The sequence below is a fragment of the Pseudorca crassidens genome, chromosome 21, assembly GCF_039906515.1.
Source record: "Pseudorca crassidens isolate mPseCra1 chromosome 21, mPseCra1.hap1, whole genome shotgun sequence".
Classification (NCBI taxonomy): domain Eukaryota; kingdom Metazoa; phylum Chordata; class Mammalia; order Artiodactyla; family Delphinidae; genus Pseudorca; species Pseudorca crassidens.
This window is the reverse complement of record NC_090316.1, coordinates 14981026-15006674: the sequence shown is the minus strand read 5'-3', so window position 1 is coordinate 15006674 and position 25649 is coordinate 14981026. Positions and strand designations below refer to the sequence as shown.

The window sequence follows — 25649 nt, the reverse complement described above, 5'->3', positions numbered from 1 at the left end:
TGGTATATCTCTCCATCTGTTTGTATCATCTTTAATTTCTTTCAGCAGTGTCTTATAGTTTTCTGCCATAAAGGTATTTCATCTCCTTAGTTAGGTTTATTCCTTGGTATTTTATTCTTTTTGTTGCAATGGTAAGTGGGAGTGTTTCCTTAATTTCTCTTTCAGATTTTTCGTCATTAGTGTATAGGAATGCAAGAGATTTCTGTGCATTAATTTTGTATCCTGCTACTTTACCAAATTCATTGATTAGCTCTAGCAGTTTTCTGGTAGCATCTTTAGGATTCTCTATGTATAGTGTCATGTCATCTGCAAAGTGTCAGTTTTACTTCTTCCTTTCCGATTTAGATTCCTTTTATTTCTTTTTCTTCTCTGACTGCTGTGGCTAAAATCTCCAAAACTATGTTGAATAATAGTGGTGATAGTGGGCAACCTTGCCTTGTTCCTGATCTTAGTGGAAATGGTTTCAATTTTTCACCATTGAGAATATTGGCTGTGGGTTTGTCATATATGGCCTTTATTATGTTGAGGTATGTTCCCTCTATGCCCACTTTCTGGAGAGTTTTTATCATAAATGGGTGTTGATTTCTGTCGAAAGCTTTTTCTTCATTTGTTGAGATGATTATATGGTTATTATCCTTCAATTTGTTAATATGGTGTATCACATTGATTGATTTACATATATTGAAGATAACTTGCATTCCTGGGATAAACCCCACTTGATCATGGTGTATGATTCTTTTAATGTGCTGCTGGATTCTGTTTGCTAGTATTCTGTTGAGGATTTTTACATCTACGTTCATCAGTGATATTGGCCTGTAGTTTTCCTTTTTTGTAACATCTTTGTCTGGTTTTGGTATCAGGGTGATGGTGGCCTCATAGAATGAGTTTAGGAGTATTCCTCCCTCTGCTATAGTTTGGAAGAGTTTGAGAAGGATAGGTGTTAGCTCTTCTCCAAATTTTTGATACAATTTGCCTGTGAATCCATCTGGTCCTGGGCTTTTGTTTGTTGGAAGATTTTTAATCACAGTTTCAATGTCAGTGCTTGTGATTGGTCTATTTATATTTTCTATTTCTTCCTGGTTCAGTCTTGGAAGGTTGTGCTTTTCTAAGAATTTGTCCATTTCTTCCAGGTTGTCCATTTTATTGGCATAGAGTTGCTTGTAGTAATCTCTCATGATCCTCTGTATTTCTGCAGTGTCAGTTGTTACTTCTCCTTTTTCCTTTCTAATTCTATTGATTTGAGTCTTCTCCCTTTTTTTTCTTGATGAGTCTGGCTAATGGTTTATCAATTTTGTTTATCTTCTCAAAGAACCAGCTTTAATTTTATTGATCTTTGCTATCATTTCCTTCATTTCTTTTTCATTTATTTCTGATCTGATCTTTATGATTTCTTTCCTTCTGCTAACTTTGGGGGTTTTTTTGTTCTTCTTTCTCTAATTGCTTTAGGTGTAAGGTTAGGTTGTTTATTTGAGATGTTTCTTGTTTCTTCAGGTAAGATTGTATTGCTATAAGCTTCCCTCTTAGAACTGCTTTTGAGGCATCCCATAGGTTTTGGGTCATCGTGTTTTCATTGTCATTTGTTTCTAGGTATTTTTAGATTTCTTCAGTGATCTCTTGGTTACTAAGTAGTGTATTGTTTAGCCTCCATGTGTTTGTATTTTTTACAGATTTTTTTCCTGTAATGATATCTAGTCTCATAGCATTGTGGTCGGAAAAGATACTTGATACAATTTCAATTTTCTTAAATTTACCAAGGCTTGATTTGTGACCCAAGGTATGATCTATCCTGGAGAATGTTCCATGAGCACTTGAGAAGAAAGTGTATTATTGTTTGGGGATGGAACATCCTATAAATATCAATTAAGTCCATCTTGTTTAATGTATCCTTTAAAAGCTTGTGTTTCCTTACTTATTTTCATTTTGGATGAGCTGTCCATTGGTGAAACTGGGGTATTAACGTTCCCTACTATGATTGTGTTACTGTCGATTTCCCCTTTTATGGCTGTTAGCATTTGCCTTATGTATTGAGGTGCTCCTATGTTGCGTGCATAAATATTTACAATTGTTATATCTTCTTCTTGGATTGATGCCTTGATCAATATGTAGTGTCCTTCTTTGTCTCTTGTAATAGCCTTTATTTTACAGTCTATTTCATCTGATACAAGAATTGTCACTCCAGCTTTCTTTTGATTTCCATTTGCATCGAATATCTTTTTCCATCCCCTCACTTTCAGTCTGTATGTGTCCCTAGGTCTGAAGTGGGTCTCTTGTAGGCAATATATATACGGGTCTTGTTTTGTATACTTTCAGCCCGTTTATGTCTTTTGGTGGGAGCATTTAACCCATTTACATTTAAGGTAATTATCGATATGTTCCTATTACCATTTTCTTAATTGTTTTGGGTTTGTTATTTTAGGTCTTTCCTTCTCTTGTGTTTCCTGCGTAGAGAAGTTCCTTTAGCATTTTTTGTAGAGCTGGTTTGGTGGCGCTGAATTCTCTTAGCTTTTGCTTGTCTGTAAAGGTTTTAATTTCTCTGTCGAATCTGAATGAGATCCTTGCTGATCATCTTGGTTTTTCCCTTTCATCACTTTAAATATGTCCTGCCAAACCCTTGGCTTGCAGAGTTCCTGCTGAAAGATCAGCTGTTAACCTTATGGGGATTCCCTTGTACGTTATTTGTTGGTTTTCCCTTGCTTTTAATATTTTTTTCTTTGTATTTAATTTTTGATAGTTTGATTAATATGTGTTGGTGTGCTTCTCCTTGGATTTATCCTGCATGGGACTCTCTGTGCTTCCTGGACTTGATTATTTCCTTTCCCATATTAGGGAAGTTTTCAACTATAATGTCTTCAAATATTTTCTCAGTCCCTTTCTTTTTCTCTTCTTCTGGGACCCCTATAATTTGAATGTTGGTGTGTTTAATGTTGTTCCAGAGGTCTCTGAGAGTGTCAATTCTTTTCATTCTTTTTTCTTTATTCTGCTCTGCAGTAGTTATTTCCACTGTTTTATCTTCCAGGTCACTTATCTGTCTTTCTGCCTCAGTTATTCTGCTATTGATTCCTTCTAGAGAATTTTTAATTTCATTTATTGTGTTGTTCATCATTTGTTTGCCCTTTAGTTCTTCTAGGTCTTTGTTAAACATTTCTTGTATTTTCTCCATTCTGTTTCCAAGACTTTGGATCATCTTTATTATCATTACTCTGAATTTTTTTTCAGGTAGACTGCCTATTTCCTCTTCATTTGTTTGGTCTGGTGGGTTTTTACCTTGTTCCTTCATCTGCTGCATATTTCTGTCTTCCCATTTTGCTTCACTTACTGTGTTTGGGGTCTCCTTTTCTCTGGCTGCAGGTTTGTAGTTCCCATCGTTTTTGGTGTCTGCCCCCAGTGGGTAAGGTTGGTTCAGTAGGTTGTGTAGGCTTCCTGGTGGATGGGACTGGTGCCTGTGTTCTGGTGGGTAAGGCTGGATCTTGTCTTTCTGGTGGGCAGGACCGTGTCCGGTGGTGTGTTCTGGGGTGTCTGTGAACTCATTATCATTTTAGGCAGCCTCTCTGCTAATGGGTGGGGTTGTGTTCCTGTCTTGCCAGTTGTTTGGCATGGGGTGTCCAGCACTGGAGCTTGCTGGTCATTGAGTGGAGCTGGGTCTTAGCATTGAGACAGAGATCTCTGGGAGAGCTCTCACCAATATTACATGGGGCCAGGAGGTCTCTGGTGGTCCAATATCCTGAACCCGGCTCTCACACCTCAGAGGCTCAGGCCTGACACCCGGCCAGAGCACCAAGACCCTGTCAGCCACACAGCATAGATAACTGTGGTAAAAATCTGACTGGTATCTTGGGTTTTTCTTTGCTGGGCAATTTATCCCATTCTGCATAAGTGTAACTAAGCTACAGGCCTCTAGTTTCAAAAATGCAGGCACTTAACAGGATCTGAAGGTGGAGTTTTCAGCCCTCTGATGTCAAAAGGTCACCAAGCCAGATACTTGTGCATGCCACCATGAGCAGTTCTATGTCAGGGAAAATACAAGCTGGCATTGCTCTCCAAAATTACCCTTAATTTTCAAGAAAGCAAGAATCCTGGGGGAATTCCCTGGCAGTCCAGTGGGCAGTGCAGCCAAAACAAAAAGAAAGGCAAGCAAGAATCCTGAAACCCATTGGTTAAGGTACAATGACTACTGTAGGTATAAGAATTAGTATCTACACAGATATAGAGAACAAAATAGTGGTTACTAGTGGAGAGAGGAGAGATAGAGGGGTAATATAGGGGTAGGGAATTAAGAGGTACAAACTATTAGGTACAAAATAAGCTACAAGGATATATTGTACAACACAGGGAATAAAACCAATATTTTATAATACCTATAAGTGGACTAAAACATATAAAAATTGTGAATCATTGGGCTTCCCTGGTGGCACAGTGGTTGAGAGTCTGCCTGCCGATGCAGGGGACGCAGGTTCGTGCCCCGGTCCGGGAAGATCCCACATGCCATGGAGTGGCTGGGCCCGTGAGCCATGGCCGCTGAGCCTGTGCGTCTGGAGCCTGTGCTCTGCGATGGGAGAGGCCACAACAGTGAGAGGCCCACGCACCGCAAAAAAAAAAAAAAAAAAAAAAAAATCGTGAATCACTATATTGTACATCTGTAACATATATTTTACAGCAACTATACTTCAGTAAAAGAAAATAAATAAATAAATAAAAAGAATTAGTAGTATATGTAGTGATAATAACAACACAAATCTGTTCTTGTCTTTCCTAGCAAAATAATGAAGTTTAATGAGTATAACTGGGAATTCCTGAATTTAGGATTTTTGTGTGACCAGGAGCTAAGGCAAGACTACCACAGGAAATTACTGTTTAGGGAGAGAGAACTTCTGCATGAACCCCCTTTCCTTTGGAAAAAAAAAAGGTAAAAAAGTAACACCAATTTGTGTCAAGGCTGGTAGAAAGAAAGAATAAAACCCTTTGTTTGTTTTTATTTTTTCTGTCATTTTAATGTAAGACTGACACAGACTGCTACAACATCTGAGATTCCACAGAGAACTACATGCTTCTGTTATTAGAAAACCTTTGCTGAAGCACTTGAACTTTACTTCTTAAAAAAATGAATACGGAGGCTTCAAGCATTTTTGTCAGCACACTGCCATTCACAATAACCTTCTAGATACTTATTTTCTACCTTTTCCTAAAAAGGTAGTTCTCACTTACCAGAACCCCACACACCACTGACAGGTTCAAAGCTCCTGAGCTCAGAAGTGATCAAAACACACAAGGAAGTATAATTAGTAGTCCAAAGTTTGGTTTAAATGTTTGAAGAACAGCAAACACCCAATAACACATACCAAATAGATTATTATCGCTTCTATGATGTAATGAATCAACAACTAAAACCACCTAAGACTGAAAATTTCTGTACTCAGTGTCTATTGGTATAAAGCCTTCATTCTTAATGCTTCTTATGGCATCACAGGTGTCAGAAATCACACAATACATTCTCAGCATTCTACAGTAGTCATCACTTTCAAAAACTATAATATACATCTGCATGTTACACAAACATGATTCTCTAGATAAGCATTTTGTCATGTCAACCCCTAGCCTCAAATAACAGAACACAAAAAGCTATACAGGACAAAACACCACAGAACTTTTGCATATTCCCTTTCCCCAGCTGTCAGCAAGGGGCACGTTTTATAAGAGAAAGTGATGAAAAATCAGAAGTTTTGCATCCAGTGTTTGATCCCAACTTTTTACTTTCTTATCGTCTTCTGGTACCACCATATCCTAGAATGAGAAGAGTAAATTTTATATTAGTTTTTTAAAATGCATTAGAATTGCTTATAAAATTACAACAGTAATACACGTTTATTGTTAGCAAATGATACGAGACACGAGGGAAGAAAGAGAGAATGAGCTTGTGGACCAGGGCTGCAGGACTAAGTGCATCAACTCCCCACAAGAGCCCTTCCAGCCATCCAATCAGCATCAAGTCTGCTAAACACACACACGCTTGCTGGCAATAACTTTTAGTCAGGAAACCAAAGGTGTGTTCTGTGCTGGGGCCAGCGTAGTACAGGCAAGACCCGAAGTCTGAGCCAAACAGCAGAGAGGCCAGTGGAGCCTAAGCCAGGCCCTGCTACCTCTCACGACTCCAGCGGTAAATAGTAGTAACATGGGGGAGGGTCACGGACTTTTGATGGTAAAGGTTACCTAGGCACCCCCAGCTCCCCCAAGATGCAAACATGCTAACAGACAGGTTATAAGACCACAGTGTTCCCATCTGGAAACTCAATTTTTCTCACATCTTCCTGTAGGTTATTTGGTAATGTCTTACGATTTTCTTCACCTAAGTCCCATACATTTCTAGTTGATATATACAGTTTCTTACAATTCTTGTTTCCACTGAGAATGTGGTTCCTTTTGTCACATTATGTCCTACGTAGTTATATCTTTATATATCTTCTCAATTATTACCACCTCTTTTTCTCCCCCAAAGCAACAACTATCTTAACATGTAACACCACAGATTAGTTTTGCTTGTTTTTAAACATGTATATTTATAAAACATGAATGTTGCAATCATATTGTACATATTCTTGTGTGTCTGGCTTCTTTCTTTACATCTGATAAATTTATCCACATTATCGCATACAACTATTTACTTATTCTTACTGCTGCACAGTATTCCACTGTATGAATATTAACTCAATTTTATCTCTGCTTCTTTACAAAATTTCCTCTTAGTCACTTGCAATAAACATATTTTTGACAATGATTTAAATAATGGCTCAATACATTTTTATTGAGTTCTACCAAACTGAAAAGTTCAACCTTCTACCTAGAAAATTCCCATTTTAGAGCTTAAAGGACCCCTAGAGATTAACCAGAATTAAACACACATGGAAACCAACGTCCAGGAAGGTTTAAGTTAAAACCTTGGTTAGTGACAGACATGAATCTAAACCAAATTTCTGTTTGAGTTTTAAAGAACAGAAGTGGGAGGAAAGAATAGATCTGAATTATATTTTAATCTCAGTTAATTGTGCAACTAATATTTCTGGTGACTATACCACATAAAACCATGACTGCTAAATGTATAGTTAATCATCTAAGTTCCAAATTGTTTCTGTACTTTACTGAATAGGAACTTCTTGATTTTTTGCTCTCACCTGACGCTGTTCTGGTTTTTGGCTCTGAGCTTGAACACGCTGAATAGCTTCCTGGGTCTCCACGAAGTGGTGAATAAGCACGCCTATTCCACGAGCTGGAGTATGAGGATGGGTAGTACCACGAGTCAGAAAAGGGTGTTGCTGCTCTATAAAGACAAAAGTGTGTCAGGCATTTTTCTTGTGACTATGATTTTTAAATACCCTCCTATTCCTAAACCATCAGAAAACAATTTTTATCAAGTGTTTTTTCCTCAGTGTTCTGGTATATTAGGATTAACATAAAATAAACACTGTTTTATATTTCTGCCATTCTTATGGTCATTGCTATGAGGAAAGAAAATGACAGGGAATAAAGGTTCTTTCTTTCTGAATTCGCATTCAAATACAATCTAAACTTAAACTACTATTTAAACTGAAGACATTCCAAAATCTGGTCACAAGCTCTTTCCACCCTTGCTTCTATCATTCTCCAACCAAACCAGAATGCCAACTGTGCCCCAAATGTTGTGTTCTTTCCTGCCTTCTCAGATGTCGAGTCAACAGTCTTGCTTCTAACTCAGATCTATAAGCATGACATGTGAAAGAAAACAACACATATGATATTGATCAAAGCACAGATGGCATTCTTTCCCATCCCCAGAGAATCTGATTTAATAGGGTAATGTCACCATAATTTATTGTCCTTAACAAAACAAATCCAGTCAAATTGTAAGTAAAACAAAGAAGCCTCTAAAGAAAGGCTGAATTAAAGAGCAGGTGAGATAAATGCAAAGGTTACCTATTGCTGCCAAACAAATATCCTAATATTCCTCCAGTTCCCAAGCCAGTCCAGAACCCTGGTCCTGAATTTTCATGTCCTTGTTGTCCAGTGAAAGCACTGCCAAAACCAGAAGTTGCACCATGCGGTCCTAAAAATAAAAATGATTATGTATTCTCTCTTAAACCATAGTCTACAGAACTAAAGATAATATGACATTTCAATTGTTTCATCTGTATGCTTTAATAATAATACTCAGGGGACTTTCCTGGTGGCACAGTGGTTAAGAATCCGCCTGCCAATGCAGGGGACCAGGGTTCGAGCCCTGGTCCAGGAAGATCCCACGTGCCAAGGAGCAACTAAGCCTGTGCACCACAACTGCTGAGCCTATGCTCTAGAGCCCGCAAGCCACAACTACTGAGCCCATGAGCCACAACTACTGAGCCCGCGAGCCACAGCTACTGAGCCTGCATGCTGCAACTGCTGAAGCCCACGTGTCTAGAGCCTGTGCTCCACAACAAGAGAAGCCACCACAATGAGAAGCCTGCGCACTGCAACGAAGAGTAGTCCCCGCTGCCTGCAACTAGAGAAAGCCTGTGCACTGCAACGAAGACCCAACGCAGCCAAAAATAAAAAAATAAATTTTTAAAAAGAATAAAAATAAAAAATAATAATACTTCAACTTATAAACAAGTGTATTCAAAAAGTGTATTTATAAAATACTGGTTTAGGGCTTCCCTGGTGGCGCAGTGGTTGAGAGTCCGCCTGCCGATGCAGGGGACACGGGTTCGTGCCCCGGTCCGGGAAGATCCCAAATACCACGGAGCGGCTGGGCCCGTGAGCCATGGCCGCTGAGCCTGCGCGACTGGAGCCTGTGCTCCACAACAGGAGAGGCCACAACAGTGAGAGGCCCACGTACCGCAAAAAATAAATAAATAAAATAAAATAAAATAAAATACTGGTTTGTAACTAAGGAGCACCTGCCTTTCCCAAACACAAGGAAAAGGAGGGATATGTTTTTAAGGCAGGGGAGGGTGGTTTCTTCCCGTAAGGTCACATCTGCCCTGCTCCAGATCAGCTACTAGAAGACGACCCCACGTGTCAGAGCTACTTCCTTTCTACTGTGTGGACGCGTCTAGAAGCTCCAGGTTGAGAGCTGTACCTGAGTGTCTAATGGAGGAATCCAAGTGGAGGATATTTGTTGGTTGGGAAGTCGGGTCTTACAAGGGACCAAAAAAAAAAAATATCTTCTGCTCAGAGGAAGTTTTTCTTAAATTGCTGTATCATATACATAAAGGGAACTGTGCTAATCCCACATGTACAGCATAATAAATCTGTATGTATGTGCCCATGCATGTAATCACTACCCACATCAGTAAAACCTTTCTAGCACGCAGAGACTCCCTCACGACAACTCCCAATAGATACCCACCCATGTCAGAGAGAAGCCGACTCTGACTTTTCTCACCACACTTTGGTTTTACCCATTCTTGAACTTTTTATAAATAGAATCATACGGAGGTACTCTTCTGGTGTATCATTATGTCCATGAGAGTCGACCTCCACCACTGCATATATCAGTTTTGTTTTTGTTTTTTTCTAAATTTATGTATAGTAAGTAGTCCAATGTGTGAAAAAAAACACTTTGTCTCATTCGAATGTTTACAGACATTCTATATCCAGTTTTTGGCTGCTGTGAATACAGCTGCTGTGAACATTCTTGTGCAGATCTTTTTGCACACACATGCATGCATTTCTCTTAGGTATGCATCTAGGAATAAAATTGCTGGGTCATTGGATGGCGTATGTCTAGTTTCAGTAGATACTGACAGTTTTCCAAAGTGTTTTATCCTTTTAACTCCTTCCAGCAAGTTCCAGTTAACTACATCCTTGCCATTACTTGGTACTCTGTCTTTTTAATGTTAGCCATTAAGATGATTAAATGGTGGTTAATTAAGAACTCAGATTTTAATCTGCATTTTCCTGAAGACTAATGATGCTGAACACCTTTTCAAACTTTTATTGGACATCTGGATATCTTCTTTTACTATAAAATGGCTGTTCAAATCCTCTGTCCATTTTTTTAATTAGGTTGTCTGTCTTTTCTCGGATTTGTGGGAGTTCTTTATGTACTGTAAATACACGTGCTTTGTTGAAAATATGTTTTACAAATACCTTCTCCCAGTCTGTGGCTCGCCTATTCACCCTCTTAATGTTGTCTTTGATGACTAGACATTCTTAATTTAAATAAAGTCTAATTTATCCCTCTTTTCTTTTTGGCTGGTATTTTTTGCATTCTAAGAAAGTTTTGCCTACCCTGACAAATGTTTTCCTATGTTTTCTTCTGGAAATTTAATTGTTTTACTTTTATGTTGACCTCTGTAATACTCAGTGAATAAAATTTTATGTGTGTTGCGAGACAGAGTTCAAGGTAAATGCTTATTACCAAATCTGATCAAGTTTGATTGAGATGATTTGCAGTTTAATCATGCATCCTTAAAACAGTAATCACAATTAACCTTATAGAGAAACAGAACAGAAGAGGTAAAAGAAGTTGAAAGTAAAAAAATAAGACAAATCTGCTTTGGTTTCCCAATGCAACCATTTTCTATATCAGAAACCAGCACAGGATTCACTACCTGACTTCTATCCTACTTACTGCCATTGCCTAGGAAAACATACCTGTGAACTCAGACTTAAAGCCTGCAGGAGAGGGTCCTTCAGAATTGGTGAATCTCTGATAACGATGGGAATATGGAGGATACTCAGAATATGGTGGAGGAGAATCATGACCATTACTAAGGAAGAATTTATAAACTCCAAAGGCAATAGCAAGTAGCACCACGATGGTAAGCACTCCACTGATGCTACAAGATTCTCGGGAGTACAACTTATTATAATAATCAGAGAAAGAGTTAAAGCCATGGTTTTTTCCAGACTCTCTCGATTTCTTCAGGCCAAGTTCCGTGTAATCTAAGTGATACTCCAAGCCACAGGAACCTCTCAGTACATACTGGTCTTCAGAGGATTCATAGCCTTCACAGCTCACCACAGTTTTTCCAAATTTGTACGCGATATCTAAATCGGTCTTACATTCCCACTGTGAAGAAAAGTAGAAACAGGTTATTAGAAGCAAAAGATTTTTTTTTCATTTAATATATATTATTTGGGCTAAATAGCTGTCATAAAACAGCAAAATGAAGCGAGGGAATGATAATTCAGGACGAGTATTTCTGTGCTGGGGGAGGGCAAACCAGGGGCTTCCAAGATACTGGTGATATTAACATTCTACTTAAGCTAGGTGGTGGGTACATGAGTGCTCATTTTATTACTATTCCTTATTCCTTACATATAGATGTAAAGAATTCTTTTGTACATATTAAGCATTCCCTGATTTATTAATTTTAAGCAAATTTTTTAAATGTCAACTTTTTAACCACTGTTGAAGATGCTTTCTTTAAAAATGCTTTCTTTAAAAATTTTCAACATTAAGGCTCAAATATCAGCATCATATATGAATATCTGGTAGCTGTTGATACAACCTTTTGAGAAAAACTTCCTACACAAATTCTATAAAAACCATGGTCTACCTTCCCCAAGGTCCAATCCATTAAGTAATTTTCTTAAGTTTTTTTAAAAAGACATTAAGAAAAACTGCAAAAAGAATCTATGCTAGCCTCAAAATTTTCCAGCATAAAAAAAAAAACCCAGGTCTAGTTTGAATTCTATAACTACTTTGAGCTGAGTAGGTAATATGCTTCTCTATCAACATTAAAAAAGATATAAGCCAAAAGAGATCTGATTGGTTCTATTGCTTTTCTCTTTTTTGGACAAATTATCTTCCTCTTTCAAACTTCAGGTACACTATATCAGCTTCATTCAGATATAATTCACATACTAGACACTCACCCATTTCAATGGTTTTTAGTGTATTCACAGAGCTGTGCAACCATCATCACAATCAATTTTAGAATATTTTCATCGCCCCCAAAAGAAATCTCATCTCCTTTAGCAGTCACTTCCTGTTTCCCCCCAGGTCTCTTAGCTCTAAGCAACCACCAATCTGTCTGCAAGGATTCCCCTATTCTGGACATTTCATGTAAACGGAATCATACAATACGTGGTCCTACGTGACTGGCTTCTTTCACCTGGCAGAATGTTTTCAGGGTTCACACATGTTGTAGCATAAATCAGCACTGCATTCCTTTTTATGGCTAAATAACATTCCATCGTATGGCTATACCACATTTTGTTTCTTCATTCATCAACGATGGGCGCTTGGGTTGTTTCTACTTTTTGCCTTTTATGAATAACGCTGCCACAACGTTTAGTATGTTTCTGTGTGGACACACATTTTCAAGTCTCTTGGGTACACACCTAGGAGTCGAATGACTAGGCATTCAGTAACTCTATGTTTAAACCTTTGAGAAACTGCGCGTTTTCCAAGGTGGCTGCGCCGTTTCACATCCCTAAGGGCAGTGTATGAGGGTCTCTCCACATCCGCACCAACACCTGCTACTAGCCTTTCTGATCACAGGCATCCTGTTGTAGGAACTGGTGTCTTACTGTGGTTTTGATTTGTATTTCCCTGATGCTGCACACTTTTTCAGCTAATGATGCTGAACATTTTTTCACATGTTTATTGGCCATCTGCCTATCTTCTTTGGAGAAATGTCTAGTCAGATGCCTTACCCACTATTAAATTTGGTTATATGTCTTCTTACTGAGTTGTAATAGTTCTTCATATACTCTGGACACAAGTCCCCAATCAGATATATGACTGCAAAAGCTTTCTCCTATTGTGTGTGTCCTTTTCGCTTTCTTGATGGTGTCTGTTGAAGCCTAAAAGTTTTTAACTTGGATAATGTACAATTTTTCTATTTTGTTGTTGTTGTTCTACACTGTTCCATTTTTTAAATAATTTTATTTGGAGGAAGATTTATAAGCTTGTTGATTTAGGTAAATAAACTCAATGTCTATCGGTATTTCATGTTAATTGTCATTTCCTTAATAGCATATACTAAAAGTGGCTTCTAATTATTATATTTATACTCTTGGAATTAGAAGAGGCTCTCTCCTGCTACTAAACATAAGTCAATGTATGACATCCTCTATACTTCTTTGCTCATGCCATTCACTCCCTTCTCTATCTCTTCAGCTCTAAAAATGTTATCCTTCCTTACTAACACAGTACATATAATACTTTCTTCTTCAAGTCTTTCCCAATCCCCCAAGCTGGACGTGACTTTACAATACTTTGTTGGCACCTAGATGTAATGTGAGTGCTTGTCTTATCCTCCTAGGAAGAGAGTTTCTTGAGGGTTGTGACTCCATCATTCATTTTTGTATAATACTGTTTAATGTATGTTTAATGAATGACTTTTTTCCATCAAGACTGAAAAGTAATATAAAAGTAAAAGTAACTTCAGCTTTAACCTGAAGATTCTGTGATTTGGTTAGCAAGACTAGGAAAAAATGTTGTGAAATACGTATCACCAAGCAAATATGAACTCTCTCCCTGAACTGCATACACTAGGCACAAAGGTTGTCTCAAACAAGAATATCACTCTGATGGAAGGGAAAACTGTCAAAGCAAGTTTCTGGCCGAATGACCAACCATCTTAAATCCTTTCTGAAAGCAGGCAGAATACGAAGTCGAAATCTATTCGTATTGATTTAAACTGAATTCACTTAAAATCTATTCCATTTCTAAAGGATAACAAATTTTGGAACTTCAAGGAGGTGGTCTATCCTAAGTACAAAATGCCAAAGACCTGAAGACAATAAAGCCCACTGAAATGCTTTCACTCGTAAGTAACCACCCTCAGCTCTAAATCAACTTTTTAAAATCAAGCATTTGAAGCACAATAGGGACACGGGAACCCCACCCCCACTTACAATCTACAATTCCTTATCATCTTAACTTTATTTTTTAAGGATAGGTTGGTATTCTTTGAGGAATGACAGAGAAATGACAATCAAAAGAAATCCTCTACCCCCCACCCCCAAGTATATGAAAAGTTTTGAAAATTTACTAATGTTTTATGAGAAAGTTTTGGTATAAAGATTACAATGAATATTTCCAGGCTTTAAAATCAGTTCATTTCTTTCAGAGGATGTTCCTTTCAGAGACCGAATCACTGATTTATATTTATATATTTTAGGTAACCGGAGATTTTCTATATGTACTTCCCCAAAATACTGAATAATGTCTTAATAAACACTTCACTGAAAAGGATTCCATTTAGACTTCCATCAACATAAAGAGTATTACCTGTACATCATAACCATCCCAGCCTTTGTTCTGACACTGTATGACTTTGGGGGTATAAGAATCACATCCAGCTGTGCCTCCAACACATTTCAACTGTGGGATCGGATCCAACCTACGGGAAGTAGTATAGCGGTCATAGTGGAGGGTAAGAGCTTTTATATCCCGCAACAATACTCTGTCTGAAACAGTAAGAACACAGATAAACAGATGGTAAATATCTTGTCATATAGAAAGATTCATTCTAGTAAAACTCTTGTCATCGAAAATACTTTCAAAAGTAAGGCTCTTTCTTGCCTTTTGAGGATGACTAAGGAAGAGAAGATGGAACAGTTTCCCAAATCCCAAAGCCATCGCAACAACCTTCACGCCTTTTGCACAAAAGTCAGAAAGTCACTCCTTTAAGGTCTCCCTTCATTTCAGGATTGATGTCCTCTAAACTGCTTCTATATCGTGAGTTCCACGTAATTTTTGCAAAATCAGAACCAAAAGTTCATTAACCTGAAACGTTGTACTACTGTATGACAATTGACAATAATATCAATGGTTAATTAAAATAGCAAAACATATACATGAATGTTCCTGAAGCACACTTAATGACTTAAACGTCTGTCAACAGATGAACGGTTTAATAAAATTTTGGCCTATTCACAAAGTGGAATATTCTACAGCAGTTAAAATGAGTGAACTAGAATTCATGTATCAGAATAGAAATAGTAAAAACATTTTAAGCAAAATGCAAGTTGTAGAATGTTTAGTAGGATGGCTTTACATAAACTGCGAAAACTGGCAAAACAGTACTACATATTGTTAAGGTCTATACGTGTATATACCAGTAGTATGAAAACATGCATAGGAATAACTAAGCATCAAATTCAGAGCACCACTGAGGACAGAGGGAGAGCAGAGACTTTCGCTCTCTATCCCTAATGTTTTATTACTTTGCAGGGGGGAGGTTTGCTTGCAAATATAGTACAATGTAAAGATTCAATAAAACTGGGTGGTGAGTACGTGGGTTTTCATTGTGTACTTCTGTGGGTTTAAATATTTTAAATATTTCACAATTTTAAAAATTAAAAAGTTAAACTATTTCACAAATTAAAAACCATATTGACAAAGCAGTTTAAAAAGAAGAAGTCAAAACAAGGAAATTATGGCCGGCACTGATGTATCAATACATAAGTGAATTTTGAAGTGTTATTGGAAAATGAATAGTCTTCCTACTTATCATCCTCAGATTATGATGGAAGATACTGCGGATTGGTTCACTCAACACACATTTTGCCCTCAAACTGGTATGACTTCTTGCAAAGCTAAAAGACTCCTAAAACCTCTTGCAGCTACAAATCCCAAAAGTGATTTTGGTTCTGTCAACCGGAGGGACTTAAGCGAGATCCGGAGATCAGAGCTTAAACTCAGACTGTGCCCAGGCTAGCAGGCAGTCATGGGGGCTCAGGGTTTTCCTGACACTGTCCAGTGCTCCATAATTAGCGTCGTGGATGCAAAAAGGCTTGATGTGAGCCATCCAGTGTTCACTGCTGCAGATGTAGCAGACATCACTTTCCACCATTTTGTTAGCACCCAATTCCCTATTAAATTAGCAAAATTTGCTGCCTCTCAAATTCCACTGAAAGTACAATAAATGAATTGTTTTGCCGATGTGAACAAACAAGGTCAGGCAAAACAGAAAAGGAGATGGTAACAGAATTTTGGAAGGTGAAAGCAGATGGACCAATAGTTAGGTGACTAGAGTCCTAAATATAAGTGAAGTGCCAGACCAGCAAGTGGGAAAACTGAGAACCAACCTGACACACATAATGGAATCCCTAAAAGCAACAGGAAACGGCAGCTCTTGAACTGGAGCTGACTGAAGTAAGCACTACAAGGTGAAAGCTGCTTGAGAAGAAGCTACATCCCTAGATGGTCTCCCAAGCTCTTTTCATTCATATACATATATACACACACATACATACACACACATATATACATACACACATACATACATATGCATATTTCACAATTTTTTTAAATCTAAAAGTAACACTTTTTCCTTTTAAAAAGAGAAATCCATTCCGCCTCCAATTTCACATTTCTGTGATAACCAAAACTAGCAGCCTGGTCAGCACCTTCTTCTTGCTCACACAAACAGATACATATACAGGGGTTGTTTTGATTTTTGTTAGTTTATTTTTATAAAATTGAATCATACAGTACACATTACTCTTCACATGCTTTTGCACTTAGACATCAAGGATAGTCCCTCACGTCAGCAAATACAGATCTTATTTATATTTATTTACCAAAAAAAGAGCTTAATAAATTTGACTAAGCTGAGACTTACTGGTCACCCTTCTCTCACCAAAATACAATAAAACTAGAAATATAATAATATAAAGTAATATAATAACATATAAAATGGAAAAAGACAGCTGAAAACCAGTAACAACAAAGAAAGGAAAATTGGGTTACAGCAATCAAAACATATCTGTAATTAAATCTATAATAATGTAAACAGTAACACAGAATTAGGAAAACTGATCATGTGCACAATGTATAAAAATTAATCCCTGATGGTTAAACACTTACCACAAAATGAACAACAAATTAAAAGTACTAGAAGAAAACACAAAAAGAAAGAATATGTTTATGATCCTGGGATGCGAAGGATCTTAAGACACCAAAAGCAAGACTGACCAGCAAGATAGTGACTATACTTGGCAAATCATGTTCAATCTATGAAAACCCAAGAATCCATAATAATACTTAAAGGGAAAGCCAAAAACTCACTTGTCTATACTTAAAGTGGCTACCAACTACCTCACTTTGAAAACTAGCAATTAAAGATTTTAAATTAAATGTTTATCCTGACTTTCCAGCCAGAACCATAATCTGAAATAGCCTCAGTTGATAAGGAAAATCTCAACTTTACTGAAGAATATCAATCAATAAATGCAGAAGAAGTGATAGAATTAGAAAAATCACCATCTTACAACCCCTAAATAAACAGATTCAGAAAAGGATTAACTAGTTTTAAAATCATTAAGTGAATGGATATTGGTATACTGCCAAGTAACATTACATGGAGTGCTCTCTAGTCACAAAAGGGGAAAAATGTAACTTCACAGGTGAGAAATAAGCCACTGTAATCCACTAGTCAAACTTAGCACTGCTAACGGTATAAAGATCGATATTACACCATCTCCTATGATGTAATCCTCAGAAGTATTTAATATGAATCTAATCAATCCTTTGGACCTAGCATTCAGCTTACTAGAAATACAAGGAAGAAAAAAAAATGCTAAAACAATGTCATGAGAAAACAGAATCCAGAACGTAGGATATTCTAAAGGATAACTGGCCCAATCCCTTCAGCAAAGCAGGAGCATGAAAAAAGAGACCATTCTACATTTTCAAAAGACTTAAGGGATAATTCAGTCAGATGCAATGACTGGTCCTGGACTGGGCCCTGGTTTGAACAAACTAGTTTAGACATTTTAGGGACAACTGTGATATCTGGCTATGGAATGAGTAATTAGTTGATATTAAGAAATTAGGGTCAATTTTGTTAGATGTAATGTTATTTTTACTAGGTGGGGAAAAGTTCATTAAAAAAAGGCTTATACTGAAGGATTTAGTTATGGCCTATCATGATGCCTGTAACTTACATTAAAATATATCAACATTTAAGGGCTTCCCTGGGGGCGCAGTGGTTGAGAGTCCGCCTGCCGATGCAGGGGACACGGGTTCGTGCCCCGGTTCAGGAGGATCCCACATGCCGCGGAGCGGCTGAGCCCATGAGCCATGGCCACTGAGCCTGCGCGTGCGGAGCCTGTGCTCCACAACGGGAGAGGCCACAACAGTGAGAGCCCCGCGTACCGAAAAAAAAAAAAAGAATACATTGCTTAAATAAGCAAAAAGGATATATTGTACAGCACAAGGAAATAGAGCCATTGTTTTGTAATAACTTTAAATGGAGTATAATCTATAAAAATATTAAACTAATATGTTGTAAACATGACACTAATATTATAAGTCAATAATATGTCAATTTTTAAAAAATGGGGCTTCCCTGGTGGCGCGGTGGTTGGGAGTCCGCCTGCCGATGCAGGGGGCGCGGGTTCGTGCCTCGGTCTGGGAGGATCCCGCGTGCCATGGAGCAGCTGGGCCCGAGGGCCATGGCCACTGGGCCTGCACGTCCGGGGCCTGTGCTCCGCAACGGGAGAGGCCGCGGCAGTGAGAGGCCCATGTAACGCAAAAAAAAAAAAAAAAAAAATGCATTGTTTTACCAAATAATAAAGCTTACTATAAAATTAAAATAATCAAAATAGTATGGGATAGTAACAGAAACAGACAAGTGAACTGTGAAACAAAAGAAAGTCTAGAAATAAATCCAGATATATGTGGAAATTCAATACAAGATAAAGTGGGTTTTTTGTGTTCTAGGTGTATTTTTTTTTATCAAGCATCACCATATTTTATTTATAAAACAAAGCACAATGGCATCCTTTACCGTTGACAAAACTCAATATTCTGCACAACTCTTTCTGCCCTGCTTAGCCTGTGTGAGGAAAGACAAATGATGCATCTCAAACCCACAAGTAATTTAAGAAGTAGAGTAAATTGGGTCTGAGTTACAATGAGTTGCAGTAGCCTCAAGTGGGATCTCGGTAATACTGTACAGAATAGTGATTCTGAGACTACTCCTTAAATGAAAGGAAACTCTTCTCCAACCAGCAAAAGCAGGCTTTTCAATTTAGTGGAAAAAGGATGTCTTCTTTAATAAATGGTTTTGTCATAACTGACTACACAGCTAGAATAAAATCCACCTGAAGCTATATAAAAATTTAATTCCACATGATCCAAATATCTAAATTTCCAAGAACTATACTAAAATAAAATATGCTATATTAAACTCAAACTACCTCCTAATAAATAAAAAATTATAACAATGAAAATGTTCAATGTTTTAAAAAATCAGAATATTATTAAACTAAATCATGGGAATAATAACAACTTGAATTTGTTGTAGCAGGGCTGAGATAATGCAAAGAACACTGAACTAAATTCCCACCACCAACTTGCTATATGACTTTGGCCAAGTCAATTTATCTGTATAGAAATGACCTGTAAAGTTAAAACGATATCAACCTTAAAATTGACTGTGAAGTTTAGATATGATTTACTAAAATTATCTGGCAGAGTACTCGACACATAATAGGTGATCAAGTATGATAAATATTATTGAGAATGTTTAAGGAGCCATATACCTATGTGTTATCATTACTATGACTCTACAGCATCTTTCCTCCCTAGAGATCCTAAAGGTTACTATGTTTTGTAATCAGAATACATATGTTGAAGCCTTAATCCCCAATGTGGTGGCATTTGGAGGCAGGGCCTTCAGGAGGTGATTAGTTTTAGATGAGCTCATGAGGATGGAGCCCCAGTGATGGGATTAGTGCCCATGTAGGAAGAGGAAGAGACCAGGGCCCCCATCCACCCACTCAATCCCACCTAACCCCACCCCGCCCCACCCCAACTCTTGTTATGTGAGAACATAACAAGAAGACAGTCATCTGCAGAGCAGGAAGAGGGCCCTCTCCAGACACCAAACATGCTCGCACCTTGATCTCAGACTTCCCAGCCTCAGAATGCAAGGAATAAATGCTGCTTACCACCCAGTCTGTGGTATTTTGTGATAGCAGCTCGAACTAAGACAAGGTCTAAGAACAAAATGCTCACAACCTTACTCCACTAGTACATCAGTCAAGGATGACACACATTTCCCTGAAGTCCAGACTCACAAGTCAAAATCCACTTGCAGGTTTCAAACTTAAGATGAACAAAACCAAACTCCCCCAAGCCTGATTCTCCCACAATCCCACATCTCAGGAAAGGGTAATTCCATCCTTCTAGTCACTCAAGATCCAAAACCTTGGAGTTATCTTTGTCTTCTCTCCTCCTCTAACCCCTATATCTAATCCCTCAGAGTATCATGTCATCTCCACCTTCAGAACAGCTGAGAAGCCCACCACTCTCACCAACTGCACTGCTTCCCCCCCCCCCGCCCCCGCCGCCAACCATCACCACTCTCGGGACTTACTGTACAAGCAGTCCCTTCACTGGCCTCCCAGCTTCCCCCAACCCACTCTCACTCCCACAGTCTGTTTTCCACAGAGCAGACAGAATGTGCCTTTAAAATACAGATCATATTAGGGCTTCCCTGGTGGCGCAGTGGTTGAGAGTCCGCCTGCCGATGCAGGGGACACGGGTTCGTGCCCCGGTCCGGGAAGATCCCACATGACGCGGAGCGGCTAAGCCGTGAGCCATGGCCGCTTAGCCTGCGCGTCCGGAGCCTGTGCTCCGCAACGGGAGAGGCCACAACAGTGAGGGGCCCATGTACCGCAAAAAAAAGAAAAAGAAAAAAAAAAAACAGATCATATTAAAAATATATAGAACAGAATAGAATGGGATAGAATACAGGTCATAGCAGACCCATCCCTTCAGAGTTCTCATCAAATGTCACCTTAACAGTGACTTCTTCCCTGACTAACGTATATTTTGAAAATCCCTGCTTCTGCCTGCACACCCTGTCCTCCTTACCCTGTTTTTATCAATGTCCAAACCACTATTCACAATATGACCCGCTATTTACCTTATTTGTTCATTTTCTATTTCTCCTCAATAGGTGTAAACTCCAGGGCAAAACACTGTTTTGTTCACTGCAATATTCCCAACACCCAGAAGAGTGACAAATACAAAGCAGTTCAATAAAGAATTGTGAAAATTTTTAGGTAATCTCTTTAGAACTGGTACAATTTTTTTTTTTCTGGACAAATTTTTGCTTTATGTTAGCTAAAGACAAAGTGAGTACAACCAAAGTCAAACAAAAGACAAACGAGGGACTGACTACTGCTTGATAAAACTACTTGAAAAAACTAACTCAATAAAATGCCTTCATAAAATAGTTCCTCAAAAGAAATTTAAGTCCAAGTAGTTTGTGTTTACTCTGCAAAATATTTTTGTGCCTTTTGTTCCAGAACAATAGTTTTATAGAGTAGGTAGACAAAGAGCTACCAGGAAAAGGTTCATCATTAGTTTAAATTTGGCTCCGTTTTTTTATTCCCGACTCTTCATCTGTAAACCATTTTTTTTTAAAACCTCCTCTTTTTATTCAAGAATTGATTGAGGGTTCAACTAATGTTTTAATCCAGTTTTTAAATTGTAATTCTGATCAAAGTCTTCTATCTATATAAAACTTTCTAGAAATACATAAGGAAAATGTACAGACATTTAAATCCAACTTGGCTTTTTATTAATTAGTAATAAAACATCCACATCAAAGGAGTACTCAAAATCAAGTACTTACAAATAGCACCTTCTCTCTCATTTTAGCATTTAAGAATAAAAAATAAGAAGCTTCAGAAATAAATCTGTTGCTTAAGTTCAAAAACACAGGCATTTCCTATCACCAAATCACGACTGCAATATGGGTACACTTTCCATGCTTTTAACATCTTTACTCCCCAAAACAAAAATGATGTTTTCATTGTTTGAAAGTCATTTTTTACATCACTCCAACTTAACAGCATGCATCATTTATTAAATGGAAAACTGTATGTATGTACGTATACATATATATACACACACATATGTATTAATTACATGGAATATTCTCGATCCCATAAAAATTCGTTAGACAATTCTAATAACATAGTGATATGAAAGAACTATTTTTCCTAGAAATCACTTATCGTGTACCATCACAAAAAAAAAATTGTTTTTAATTCAACAGGAAAAGCTGGTGTAACGCAAGGAACGTCACTGTAATGGTCAGAATAAGCAGCGTGAGTTGTGATCACATAAATAGTACAGTCCATGATTCTGCTAACCTACCTCCAAGGTTTGCAGCCCTGTCCACGAAGTGTGACTCAAGGACTGCCGGTGCCATGGCAACTGCCAGGTACAGCAACAGGCAGCCATGACAAGAGTCAGCGACGATAAATAACATCAGACAGTCTTGACAACAAAGCAAAATGCGCAGGTGAGGGTCCAGCTTTCCAGCCAGACCCAGGGGATGAGGGCTGTAGCCCGAGAAAGAAGAAGGTGGGCAAATTCTGGGAGTCCAAGCAAGGGAGAAGAGAACATTAACAACACTAGAGTAGTCCCGCCCCACCCACTCCCCAACAGTCCACACTCGTCCAGGAGGACGTCTGGGAAGAGCAAAGAGGCCAGGCAGGGCACAGATGAACAGCGAGGAGGATGGAAATGAGGAATTAGGGTAGAAGGGCTCAAGGGGCGGCGAACAGAAATGGTGGAGCCTCTTAGCGCTGCTTGAAGGCAGCAGGAAGGGGGGAGTGAAGGCAGCACTCACCAGGGTCGTTCCAGCCCCGGGCAGAGCCCGCGATCAACAGAAGCAAAAGGAGGCTGAACAGAGCGCAGCGTCCAGCCGCTTCCGGCCCGCCGGCCGAAACCATGGCGCTCGGTGAAGATGGCGCGCGGCTGCCGGGAGCTCGCAGGTCGGAACCCTGGCTGCGGAAGGCCGCGCACCGTTAAGCACCGACGCCGGCAGCTTCCGCCGCGGAAAAAGGAAGGTCTACCGCAGGACCCCTGCTGCAGGGAAGGTCCGTGCGCCAGTCTGACGTCACTACAGCAGCAGCCCGTGGGGTAACTGGAGTGGTCGCTGCTGTCCCCGCCTCTGGAGCCCAGCGCGGCTGCGGGCGGAGTCGAGGGCGGGGTGCCGCCGTTGAGGGCGGAGCCAAGGGCGGGACGCAGAGGCTGTGGGCGGGGCCTAGGGCCACCCTCCTAAAGATTCAGCGCGAAGACTGAAACCATCACAACGCAAAATCTAAGTGTAGTCACGTTATTTACAAAACCTTAATAACCTTCCCGAGGGACGCTACTGTGCCTTACTCAACTTCACGTCTTCAGCAACTAGCATAGCGTCTGGCGCATGATTTGTGTTCCATTAGTTTGCTAAATACAGAGTGGATTTGAGAGAGGCAGCACGGAAATATATTGTCTGGTTTCAGAAGCTCAGAACATTCACATATTTCCTTCCACGTGGAGACCGTGGGAATTTACAAGATATCCGGAGGAGAAACTACCACCTAAATAAAGAACCAGCCAGGGAAAACAGTTAAGAGTGCATAGGCATTATCTTTGAGGTCTGACAGTCCTGGATTTCTCTCCTTCATTCATTCATTCCACAAATATAGGTTGAACGCCTAGTATGTGTCTGGCGCTGTTTTCAGCTTGGAGTATGCAGACAAGGTCCCTGTACTCATGGAGCTTACACTGATGAGAACTAAGATAAACAAAATTAAACAATAAATTAATAAACAAAGATAATAGTGATAAGTGCATTGATGAAAATAAAACAGGGTGATACAGTAGAGACTAGGAGCCAACTTCAGGGAAGGCCTTGCTGAGGAAGTGATTTTGAAGCTTTGAGACCTGAATGATGAGAAAATACAAAGATCGGGGGAGAGCCTTCACCGCCTGGGGAACAGTGGATGCAAAAGCCCTAAGTTTCTGTTTTGAGGAACATCATTCAGTAATTTGATTAACACCTTTATCTATTTAGCACCTAACAGTACCTGCCAGGCACTGTTCTAGGCACTGGGGATACAGCAATGAATAAAACAAAACTTAGGGGTTGGGAGAGGCAAACAAAGCCAGGGCAACTGAAGCAAAGTAAGTTTGGGGAAGAGTGGAACAAGAGGAGGCATAACAGTGGTGGCTTGGAGTGGGACCAAGTGGGACTGGAATAAAGATAATAGAGAATTCTGGTCTCCACATATTAGGTTTGAGGTGACTTTTAGGAATCCAGGTAGACATGTCAAATAGACACTTGGATATACAAGTCTGAATTTCAAAGCCAAGGTAAACTTGGTAGTTATGCTATCAAAAAGAAGACAGTATTTAATGCCACAGGAAGAGATACAATTCATAGGGAGAGAATTTAGATATAGCAAAGACGGAGGCCCAGAACCAAATTAAGAGAACACTAACATTTGAACCTTGAGCAGAAGTTCCTAGAAAGAGTCTGAAAAGAAATCTCTGATGAGGTATAAGAAACAAACAGGAGAACAGTGGTATGGTAGTTGAGAGAAAGAATGGTCACCAGTGTCCATTGTTGTTGAAAGTTTGGATCAAAAAGTGACCTTTGGGGGGCTTCCCTGGTGGCGCAGTGGTTGAGAGTCCGCCTGCCGATGTACGGGACGCGGGTTCGTGCCCCGGTCCGGGAGGATCCCACATGCCGCAGAGCGGCTGGGCCCGTGGGCCATGGCTGCTGAGCCTGAAAGTGACCTTTGGATTTTGAAAGGTAGAGTTCACTAATTACCTTAAAAAGAGAATTTCTGTTATTTGAGATCCCATCAGTTGCCATGTACAGTTCTAGACAGTGGTGAACAAACATAAAACGTTGTACAAACTTACACTCTAGTGGGAGAGACAGCCAACAAATAATATAGTTCAGATAAATAATAAGTGCCTTCAACGAAGATGCAACACAGCCAAAAATAAATTAATTTAAAAAAAGAAAGGAAATTAGGGGACTAGCACTTCCCTCAGCCACCAGGGCTTGTGCCCCAGAAGGCTTCCTAAATGTGATCTTCACCTCCCCCACCCCTGTAAACACTGTCCCTTCCCCATAATGGATTTTCCCTTTTCTCTCCTAGTTACACACCTGTTCATCCTGCTGTTGTCCCTCCCTCGAGGAAATCTCACCTGACTAATCTAAATCAAAGACTGTCACAGGAGTATCTATCCACTTTCTTTGCAATTATCATTGTTGCAATGTTACGCTTTTTCGTGTCTGTCTCTCTCACTAAACAGTAAGTTCCTTGAGGACAGAAACCGTACCTGGTTTTGCTCACCTCAGTGTTCCCCACACATAATATCAGTAAATGTTCAATCAATTTGTAGGATTACTTAACTAAATGCATTTGTACCTCTGCTTACTTTTTTCCTAGCCCTGTTACTAAAAAAAAAAAAACAAAAAAAAACTCACAGACTCCCAAGAGCTCGGATTTGTGTTAAATCCACTTGTTACTGAGTCCCGCCACTCCTCTCGCTGAAGGTGGGTCTCACCAGACCCTAGTTCTGTGTCGGAAAGCGAGAAGCCTAGTGCAGACCACCCAACTGGCCTTACTGCTCCTTTATTACAAGATAGAGAGGAGAAAGAAATGGGTGCGCTTTGAAGGACGCAAAAGGATCCCCCAAAGGCTTCACACCAGTTCTCCCAAAGGACCGCGTCGACTCGCGCTCCCTTCCCGAAGGATGGGGAGGTTGCAAGATGCGCGTTGGGGTCTGCGGGATGGAGTTTCCCTGACACTGCAGGGAACACGGGAGCTGGAGTCTCCACGGCCCGGGAACCGGGGCGGGGCCGGGAAGCCTCGCAGGTCGGCGATCCCACGGGAGCAGAGCCGGGGAGGAAGGGGTCAGCCCGAAGGCC

General features: G+C 39.5%; 1 protein-coding gene across 2 annotated transcripts; it reads right to left on the bottom strand.

Annotated features, from left to right (window-relative positions):
- Positions 1–4958: 4958 nt before the first annotated feature.
- On the bottom strand, positions 4959–22905 carry SARAF (store-operated calcium entry associated regulatory factor). 2 transcript variants are annotated; one of them, XM_067722101.1, is made up of 6 exons: positions 22566–22905; positions 14195–14373; positions 10603–11020; positions 7942–8071; positions 7164–7309; positions 4959–5778 (listed from the first exon to the last, which is right to left on the bottom strand). In XM_067722101.1, the coding sequence occupies exons 1-6, from the start codon at positions 22666–22668 to the stop codon at positions 5753–5755; spliced, it is 1002 nt and encodes a 333-aa protein (XP_067578202.1). In that variant the 5' UTR covers positions 22669–22905; the 3' UTR covers positions 4959–5752. The 2 variants fall into 2 exon arrangements, with proteins under 2 accessions (XP_067578202.1, XP_067578201.1); XM_067722100.1 differs by lacking the exon at positions 22566–22905 and adding an exon at positions 22088–22239.
- Positions 22906–25649: the final 2744 nt, after the last annotated feature.

What these genes read in the sequence shown, in the direction of transcription:
- SARAF (XM_067722100.1), bottom strand. Translation starts at nt 22,202, where the DNA reads ATGTTATTTATCGTCGCTGACTCTTGTCATGGCTGCCTGTTGCTGTAC. An exon ending in CAGGGCTGCAAACCTTGGAG is followed by an intron (nt 14,374 to 22,087) that starts GTAGGTTAGCAG and finishes TTACTGTTTCAG; the next exon opens with ACAGAGTATTGTTGCGGGAT. An exon ending in CTTTAAGTCTGAGTTCACAG is followed by an intron (nt 8,072 to 10,602) that starts GTATGTTTTCCT and finishes TTTTATTTTTAG; the next exon opens with GACCGCATGGTGCAACTTCT.